This window comes from Thunnus albacares, chromosome 22, assembly GCF_914725855.1.
Source record: "Thunnus albacares chromosome 22, fThuAlb1.1, whole genome shotgun sequence".
In the NCBI taxonomy this organism is placed as follows: domain Eukaryota; kingdom Metazoa; phylum Chordata; class Actinopteri; order Scombriformes; family Scombridae; genus Thunnus; species Thunnus albacares.
In genome coordinates, this window is record NC_058127.1 from 1,001,945 (window position 1) to 1,011,944 (window position 10,000).

At 43.9% G+C, this 10,000-nt stretch overlaps 2 protein-coding genes across 3 annotated transcripts in view; one reads left to right on the forward strand and one right to left on the reverse strand.

Annotated features, from left to right (window-relative positions):
• The window catches only part of LOC122974218 (motile sperm domain-containing protein 1-like), a 6,489-nt gene extending 5,870 nt beyond the window's left edge, over positions 1 to 619 (reverse strand). The window contains exon 1 of one of the 2 annotated variants that reach the window (XM_044342199.1): positions 515 to 619. The gene's annotated coding sequence lies outside the window, so the exon portion shown is untranslated. The remainder of the gene's footprint in view (positions 1 to 514) is intronic. The other variant, XM_044342200.1, reaches the window with a different exon arrangement.
• An 827-nt stretch (positions 620 to 1,446) lies between these two features.
• slc25a11 (solute carrier family 25 member 11) lies at positions 1,447 to 8,988 on the forward strand. The gene is made up of 9 exons (XM_044342161.1): positions 1,447 to 1,665; positions 5,798 to 5,950; positions 6,046 to 6,163; positions 6,422 to 6,510; positions 7,483 to 7,573; positions 7,707 to 7,797; positions 7,878 to 7,977; positions 8,520 to 8,571; positions 8,700 to 8,988. Exons 1-9 carry the CDS (start codon positions 1,601 to 1,603, stop codon positions 8,853 to 8,855), a joined length of 915 nt encoding a protein of 304 aa, XP_044198096.1. The 5' UTR covers positions 1,447 to 1,600; the 3' UTR covers positions 8,856 to 8,988.
• Positions 8,989 to 10,000: the final 1,012 nt, after the last annotated feature.

A 10,000-nucleotide genomic window follows, 5' to 3' on the forward strand; every position in this document is an offset into this window, starting at 1 on the left:
GTATTTGAGTAAATGTACTTCAGTAGTTACTTTCCTCCACTGCAGATTCACTGATTCAATATTTCAGATTCGTGTTTAAAGTCTGTGACTTTAAACTGTTAAAAATAATAAAATAAAACTTAAAAGCTTCAGGTTAAGTGTTACAGAATAATAAAATAACATAATTATCTTTCCTTTTATCTTTTATTCCGTGTAGTTTCAGTTTTTACTTATACATGAGCTTTATATCTAACAGCATCAGTGAGTTGTATAATAAGTATAATGAGTTATTTATGAGATTTAATGTAATAAAACTGATAACTGGGCTACTTCAGCGGCACTGTGCTAATGCTAACCTGACGTTAGCTGTTAGCCAGTTGCTCCGTCACACCGACCCCCGCGAAATTACCGTTAAAATAACGCAAACATGACGGAGCAGAAAACATCAGCAGCTGCTGGAAACGTTCAGAGTGTCTTTAACTGCTGTCAGACAGAGTTTATTCAGATAAAAGCTTCAGTTTGTGTCTCTACTCACCGCAGGCTGCTTTACTTCCGCAGCAAGCTGTTGCATCTGACAGCTCCCGCCCCTCCAGAGCTCTCAACCAATGAGCGGAGAGGAAGGGTAAAGCGTGGCATTCTATTGGATTTCAGCCACGTCAATCACTTTAGTTTACTTGAGCCTGTGTTTACATCAGAGTGAAACATGAAACATCACTTTATCACTAAATAACTGTTTAAATAAATCAAATATAGAATACAATAAATACAGTTTTAATCATCAGCACTGATTCAGAAAAATTATACGACCAAAACCTAGCAATCCGGTAACCTTACGGGAACGTTCTCTAAAGGTTCCCTGAAGGTTACTGGGAACATTCTTTAAATGTACAATGGTTCTAGGAACGTTTCCGGAACGTTCCTGTAACAAAAGGTTATTTTTTGAAACCTTTAGAGAACCTTCTGGGACTGTTGCCTGAAGGTTACCTGAACAGGAAACATTTTTTTTTAAAGATATGATGGTTATTGTTGTGAAACCTGTAATGAACGTTTACGCGACGTTCCCTGAAGGTTATTTTTGTGAAACCTTCACAGAACCTTCCAGCAACGTTCCGCACAATCGCATTTCAACCAAAAGTGAACGTTTCCTTTCCGTTAAGACAACATTCCTGAAGAAACCTAGTGAAAATGAAAATTGTTTGCTGGGATGTTAAATGTTTCTGATTCATGACAATAAGAAGTTCAGTTTGAAACAAAAACATCAGATGATCAAATATCAGACTAAAATATTGAATATGAGACAGTCTCTGAAGAGAAATGAAAATCTAGATATAAAAATAACATTAAATAACGTTTATGTGCCCCTCCAGAACACGGAGTGTTAGATGTACGAGCTGCTGAGGAGACCCTGAAGGCAGCAAAACAACATTCGCTGTTCGTCGATCTTCGGCGCTCTTCGTCCTCGCCTCCTGATTGGTCCGCTGCACTTCGTGTCTCCGGACGTCCCCGCTTACAGAGAGTCACCTTGCCCCGGCTGCTGCTGCTGAACCGATCCGGTGTGAGGGAGCAGGCGGACCGTCCGGCTCAGAGACACACAGGCAGTGGGAATCCGACCGGAGGAAACATGGCGGAGGCGAAGCCCAAAACCTCCCCGAAGGCCATCAAGTTCCTGTTCGGAGGCTTGGCCGGGTAGGTGCCGCTGCTAGCTGCTAATGTGCTAATGTCAGAGATTCGGTTAGCTGCTAATGCTAGCAGACAAGTGTTGTGGTAAAATCTGTTCTCCTGTTGATTTAACCTCAACCAGTGATCCCAGTGACAGCTAACCAGAACCCAACGTTAACCCTGACTAAACCAGAACAACAGCTACACTAACGGGGACACTGTTTAAACCGGGACAAACTTCAACAGGACACTGGTGTTATGAAGAAAGCTGCACCCTGCAAACACTCAGTCTAGCTAGCTGTTCAGCTGACTGCTTATTGTACTTTCTCCTCCTGTTTTTAAGCAGTTTTAAAGATTAATACTTTAGGAACATTCAGGCAGACTGGCCGGGGTCAGGGGTTAGAGGTCAGGGTTCAGAGGTCAGCAGCTGTGTTATTATTCTGCCAGTAACAGAAGATGTGAGTGTTAGCTAACAGCGTGGTTCGTGTTAGCTGTCAGAAGTTAAATTACTATTCGTTGAGTTTGTCAGTGTGAATGAACCTGTGGACGGTGTGTCAGTGTTAGCACAGGAGACTTAGCAGCGTTTCATTCATCTGTCTGCTACAGGGTTAGCTTAGCATCATGTAAAGCTAACAGGGCGGTGATGAGGCGCAGCTGAGTCCGCTCTGGAGGTCCTCTGCCCGGGCCGGACAGGTTAGCAGGTTAGCATGCTACCTGCTAGCAGAGAGGAAATCACAGCTGCCTCTCTGATTGTATAATGAGGGTAATTAACGAGTCTCAGAGACCCACATTATTAACTGATAACCAGCTGCTGCCAGATGTTATGTTGGAAGTAACCACGTGTTTCAGGAGAGAGACTCTGTTTGATGATATTTAGTTAAATAACACTCTGTGTGACGTCACACAGCCTGCTCATAAACCAGAGATTATTTTCATTATCAGTTCATCTCTTCTTCATGTTCTCCATTAATCAATCAGTTAGTAATCCATAATATGTGGATCAATGTTTCAGTCCAAGCTGAAGACTGAAGAGACTGAAGAAACCAGAAATATTCATATTTAACATTAAAAATGACTCAAAACAATTAATTACTTATAAATATGGACTCATCAATACATCGACTAATTGCAGCTCTGATGGTGAAATATTGATATGAAAACACAATCAGACTCAGTGATGTATTTTTGATGAATGGATCAATATTGATGTTTTTAACAATTGATTATTCTCCTCATTGATTAATCTGTGCTTTGATAAATGACTCTGATTGGCTCTTTACTCAGTAATGAGCGAAGTTGTCGTTAACACCAGTAAAGGCCCAGTTTACACCAGTGCGACTAGATGAGACGGTGTGTCGTTTCCATAGCAACATCTCTCTACTTCCCTTCTGTCTGCCGTCTTCTCAGCTGTTTTGCAGCGTCTGAAAAAGCGTGATCCTCTCTTTCCTGCCGTTTCAACCAGCTGACAGTTGGTAACTGACGTGACCAGCTGACCGTGCTGCGAGCTGATTGGCTTGTTGAAACAGGTGACTGGGTGAGGAGGAGCAGGCCACGCCTCCGGCCGGCTCTTCAGTTGAGCCGAGACGGACGAGCTTCTCAAACGTCTCCTCTGAATCTAAACTCACCGTCTCTCACGTCAGACACGTCAGAGGAGACGCCGCCGCCGCCACGAGCTCCACCGTAGAACGTAGAACAGTTGTGATCACAGTTGTGAGCTGAACAGTCGTGTGTGTGTGTGTGTGTGTGTGTGTGTGTGTGTGTGTGTGTGTGTGTGTGTGTGTGTGTGTGTGTGTGTGTGTGTTCTGCATCCTGCTGCTCTACATGAAGCGTCTGTCTGACAGCAGCTGCCCTTTAAATGTCACGACCCCCCTCAGCCGTGCACTAACTCTGAAGCATCTCAGGAGCGTGCACGAGAGGCCAGCTGCTGGTGTCACACTGACTGTGTCCTCGCTTGTCTGACACCGTGTAGTCAGCGTGTGTTCACCGGGGGCTGGAAACACCTGGAAACACCTGGAAACATCTGTAGATGTGGGTGTGGATGGTTTCTGTTGTCATGATGAAGAGCAGGGACACTGAGGATGAAGAGCAGGGACACTGAGGATGAAGAGCAGGGACACTGAGGATGAAGAGCAGGGACACTGAGGATGAAGAGCAGGGACACTGAGGATGAAGAGCAGGGACACTGAGGATGAAGAGCGGTGACTCTGAAGCGTTTATGTCGTCAGAGTTCAAACCTGCAGCTGCTGGAATGAAGTTCAGAGCTTAAAGGGTTTTAAGTGATGCAGAGATTAACGTCAACGCTTCACAATAGAGTGTTTGTGCTCAGACGTGACGTTAACGTTGTAAAACCACACGTGTGTGTTAACAAAGTAAAGAACAGATGTCAAACATGTCGTTTCCAGCTTCTCTGATAGTTTGTTTCATCTTTTCTGACGTTTCTCAGAATCACTGAATAAAGAATAAAGAATAAAATCTTTAATATGAATGTTGTCAGATATGAAGTCACAACCGTCTGTTGAGCTTCTGACTCTAATCAATAATCAATATTCAGTCATGAACAGCATCGTAAAAGTTAATGAATGTGATAAAAGTTCAACGTTGTTATCAGTTACTGTTGTAGCAACCAGAGTGCATTCTGGGATACTGAGGACCAAATCATACAGCATACATATATTCTTTATTTCATTATTAATAAAAACAACTAATCAATTAATGGAGACGATGATCTGCAGATAAATATTGATCCAGATCGTTAAACATCCCTCTGCTGACCCGATGATTCCTCTCTCTGAAAGATCACATCTGATCTGAAAACTATCGTAAAACAGATAATAAACAGCTAAAGGTCACCACTGTTCACTATACACGCTCACTACACATGTTCACTGTACACGCTCACTACACATGTTCACTATACACGCTCACTACACACGCTCACTACACATGTTCACTATACACGCTCACTACACATGTTCACTGTACACGCTCACTACACATGTTCACTATACATGTTCACTGTACACGCTCACTACACATGTTCACTGTACACGCTCACTACACATGTTCACTGTACACGCTCACTACACATGTTCACTGTACATGTTCACTACACATGTTCACTATACACGCTCACTACACATGTTCACTATACATGTTCACTATACATGTTCACTGTACACGCTCACTATACATGTTCACTATACATGTTCACTGTACACACTCACTACACATGTTCACTGTACACACTCACTACACATGTTCACTACACATGTTCACTACACATGTTCACTATACACGCTCACTATACATGTTCACTATACATGTTCACTGTACACGCTCACTATACATGTTCACTATACATGTTCACTATACATGTTCACTGTACACACTCACTACACATGTTCACTACACATGTTCACTATACACGCTCACTACACATGTTCACTATACATGTTCACTATACACGCTCACTAAACATGTTCACTATACATGTTCACTATACATGTTCACTATACACGCTCACTACACATGTTCACTGTACACACTCACTACACATGTTCACTATACATGTTCACTATACACGCTCACTATACATGTTCACTGTACACGTTCACCACACATGTTCACTACACATGTTCACTATACACTTTCACTGTACACGTTCATTACACACGTTCACTGTACACGTTCACTATACACGTTCACTACATGTTCACTATACACGCTCACTACACATGTTCACTACATGTTCACCATACACATTCACTACACATGTTCACTACACTTGTGAACATGATGGACAGCAGGGTTCATTCACTTCATGTTTCCTTCAAAACGTCTCTGAAAAGTTCAAATTGAAGGAGGAAAATGGCTGACTGTGATTGGTCAGGATCTCTCTCTATGGCTGACTGTGATTGGTCAGGATCTCTCTCTATGGCTGACTGTGATTGGTCAGGATCTGTGTTAGTTTATTGATCAGTGCTGGTCTGAGGTTGAACAGTATTGGGTCTTATTGATCATTAAGTCTCAGGACCAGCTGACAGAAGGGGTTCACTTCCTGTTTGTAGTGTCTGAAACCTCAGTGATGTAACCAACTTCTTGTCTCTCTCTCCACCTGTCTGTCTCTCTCTGTCTCTCTCTCTACCTGTCTGTCTCTCAGGATGGGTGCGACGGTCTTCGTGCAGCCGTTGGACCTGGTGAAGAACCGGATGCAGCTGAGCGGTCAGGGTACGAAGGCTCGAGAGTATAAAACCAGCTTCCACGCTCTGGTGTCCATCTTGAAGAACGAGGGAGTGGGAGGCATCTACACCGGGTACCCGTCTCCTTGTTGTCATGTCCGCTCTGTTACTGTTACCATGGTGACGGGTCGGACGGCGGGTTGACTCTGTCGCCGTGTTTGTGTCTCAGTCTGTCCGCAGGTCTGTTGCGTCAGGCCACCTACACGACAACTCGGCTGGGAATCTACACCATCCTGTTCGAGAAGATGACCGGAGATGACGGACGGCCGCCGAACTTCTTCCTCAAGGTTGGAGCGCGACGCCGCAGGAAACACTTAGCGGCGTGTCCTCGCTGAGCGTTTAACACGTCTCACACACGCAGCTCAACTCACATTTAAAAAAAATAGGAGATAAAAGTTAGTTAGCTTAAAAATGCCGTAATGTCCTACGGCCCTTGAATGCTCCAGTGTGTGGACAGTAGTGAGCACTAAACTGATCACAGTGAAACTTAACACTGATGGTGTGTTAATACCGTGGCAGTAACGCCGCTGCTGCTCCTCCTGCAGGCTCTGATCGGGATGACGGCCGGCGCCACCGGAGCGTTTGTCGGGACGCCAGCTGAGGTCGCTCTGATCAGGATGACGGCTGACGGACGGTGAGAGAGACTCTGGTAGACAGCAGAGGACAGATACATCTATACCCTCCAAACAAAACTAAACATATTTCACTCAAACAGCAACAGCTTCAACCCGTTAGCTAAAGCTAGCAGCAAAACCACAGCAGCTAAAGCTAGCAGCTAAAGCTAGCAGCTAAATCACAGCAGCTAAAGCTAGCAGCTAAACCACAGCAGCTAAAGCTAGCAGCTAAACCACAGCAGCTAAAGCTAGCAGCTAAACCACAGCAGCTAAAGCTAGCAGCTACGCCACTTTAGCTGCTGTAGTTTTACAGATTCTCAATAAAATTAAGTTGCTGATTAAAACTAGTTAAATAAAAACTATGAATCTGAATAACTGATGTTAGTTAATCAAATGAATCATGAACATTTAATAACATGTTGATCTGGTCACTGTCATATGGATAATTGATTATTAATTGATCACATGACATCATAACACCTGAGGTCACATGATAACATGTCAGCTGACTATCACAGTACAGACGGAAAACTGTTTTACTGAGTATAAACTGTCTGTCTCTCTCTACCTGTCTGTCTGTCTACCTGTCTGTCTGTCTGTCTCTCTACCTGTCTGTCTCTCTACCTGTCTGTCTGTCTGTCTCTCTACCTGTCTGTCTGTCTGTCTGTCTGTCTCTCTACCTGTCTGTCTCTCTACCTGTCTGTCTGTCTGTCTCTCTACCTGTCTGTCTCTCTACCTGTCTGTCTGTCTGTCTGTCTGTCTGTCTGTCTCTCTACCTGTCTGTCTGTCTGTCTGTCTGTCTGTCTCTCTACCTGTCTGTCTCTCTACCTGTCTGTCTGTCTGTCTGTCTGTCTGTCTGTCTCTCTACCTGTCTGTCTCTCTACCTGTCTGTCTGTCTGTCTGTCTACCTGTCTGTCTGTCTGTGTGTCTGTCTGTCTCTCTACCTGTCTGTCTGTCTCTCTCTACCTGTCTGTCTGTCTGTGTGTCTCCAGTCTTCCTGCAGATCAGAGGAGAGGTTACACAAATGTTTTTAACGCTTTGGCTCGAATCACCAGAGAAGAAGGAGTCACGACTCTGTGGAGGGTAAAAACTGAACGTTTCAACTGATACTGATACACGTTTCTATGTAGAGGAAGTTCTGGTGAAATGTGACCTACCTGTGTGTGTGTGTGTGTGTGTGTGTGTGTGTGTGTGTGTGTGTGTGTGTGTGTTTCAGGGGTGTATTCCCACCATGGCTCGTGCGGTGGTGGTGAACGCGGCTCAGTTGGCCTCCTACTCTCAGTCCAAACAGGCGCTGCTGGATTCAGGTAAATCAAACAGCTGAAACACTGAAGTGATGTCATCCTCCTCCTGCGGGTGATGTCATCCTCTCTCTCTGTGTTTTCAGGGTACTTCGGGGACGATATTCTGTGTCATTTCTGTGCCAGTATGATCAGTGGTCTGGTTACCACGGCAGCGTCCATGCCCGTCGACATCGTCAAGACCAGGTGAAAACTTCTTGTTTTAATTGGTTGATTTTTTTCTGTAATAAACCGCAGAACAACTTTTGAAACACCTCAGAACTGAATCAGAGAAACGTTCGATAATAACGTCAGAAATTCATCATCAAAACCCTTTAAAAACGCTTCAAAAACATTTGAGAAATGCTTCATGTGGTGTCGGTCTTCAGTCCGCTAACGAAATACACTCAAGCTAATGAAATACACTCAAGCTAACGAAATACGCTCAAGCTAACGAAATACGCTCAAGCTAAGGAAATACGCTCAAGCTAACGAAATACGCTCAAGCTAACGAAATACGCTCAAGCTAACGAAATACGCTCAAGTTAACGAAATACACTCAAGCTAACGAAATACGCTCAAACTAATGAAATACGCTCAAGCTAACGAAATACGCTCAAGTTAACGAAATACGCTCAAGCTAACGAAATACACTCAAGCTAATGAGATACGCTAGCAAGATACACTAATGTAATATGTTAACAAGATACGATCAAGCTAACGAGGTTTATTTCCTGTCTGTCTGTCAGGATTCAGAACATGAGGATGATCGACGGGAAGCCGGAGTATAAAAACGGTTTGGTAAGTCATTCTGACGCCATCTTTACACGCTGTGGAGCTTTATACCTGTAACATCTGCCTGTCTCCCTCCACCTGTCCCCCCCCGTCTGTCCCCCCCCCCCCCCCCCCGTCTGTCTCCCCCCCTGCAGGAGGTGCTGGTGCGTGTGGTGGGGAAGGAGGGCTTCTTCTCTCTCTGGAAAGGTTTCACTCCGTACTACGCTCGTCTCGGCCCGCACACCGTCCTCACCTTCATCTTCCTGGAGCAGATGAACCGACTGTACAAGACCCACGTCCTCGACCGCTAACACACACACACACACACACACACACACACACATGAACATGCACATGTACACACACACGTACTCGAACCACAAGCTAATCATGTTCTCTTAAATCAAACATTTCCACATTTTTAAAGGACAAGTCTGATATAAAGTCCACTAAAAGTGTTGGACTGGTCCTTTAAAATGAAACACACACACACACACACACACACACTCACACTCACACTCACACACACACTCACACTCACACACTCACTGTGTTTTAAATTAAAGTTCTTTTTGTAAAAACAAAAGAATGTAAAATAAAAGTAGTTCAAACATCGTGTGTGTTGTGATGTCATCAGTCTTTATTCGTCCTGACAACACGGTATCATGGGTCGACTTGGTTACCACGGTAACAACTGATGGAGATAAATAAACAAGTTCTTGGAGTTTTGGTGTGTTTTCTGTGTTTTTTTTGTTGTTGTTGTTGAATTTATTGACATTTATTATTTTTATTGAACGTCTCATAAGTAGGAATCATTTCTGTTTATTGAAATTATAGATTCTGATTATTATTGATTATTTGTACCAATTATTGATCAGCAGGTGGAAGTAAAATGACCTGATTGACTGATCAAGGTGTTGTAGCTGCTTGAGTCCAGCAGGGGGCGCAACAGAGCCGCTGAAAACTTAACACAGCATGTGGCCAGAAGTATGTGGACACCGCGGTGCGTCCGGGAACCCTCAGGTGTCCGTATACTTTTGGCCACGACGTCGCTGCCTGCCTGCAGCAGCAGCAGCGCCGTCATGGCTGCACCAGGATCAGTGTCTAAAACACATTTAAACACATTATTCTGCACAGTTTTTTACACCGTGTTCAGTTTAACAGCAGGTGCATTGTGGGAAGTGTAGTGTAGCTGATTCAACACTTCCTGTCAGTCAGAGATTGATCCGAAACTATTTCAACCATCATACAGGGAGACAAACTAAATCTAATTATCTGTAAATACAAATACAATAATTTAAAGTTTATCCTGTCAGATCTGAGTCTTCACTTTAAGATTCAAACAAACTTTATTGTCAGTCAGGAGGAACGACGACGTCACTGAAATAATAATAACAAATATAAAACCTGAACTTTTAAACAACTTCTGATTATGAAACAGTTTGTGGCCGAGCTG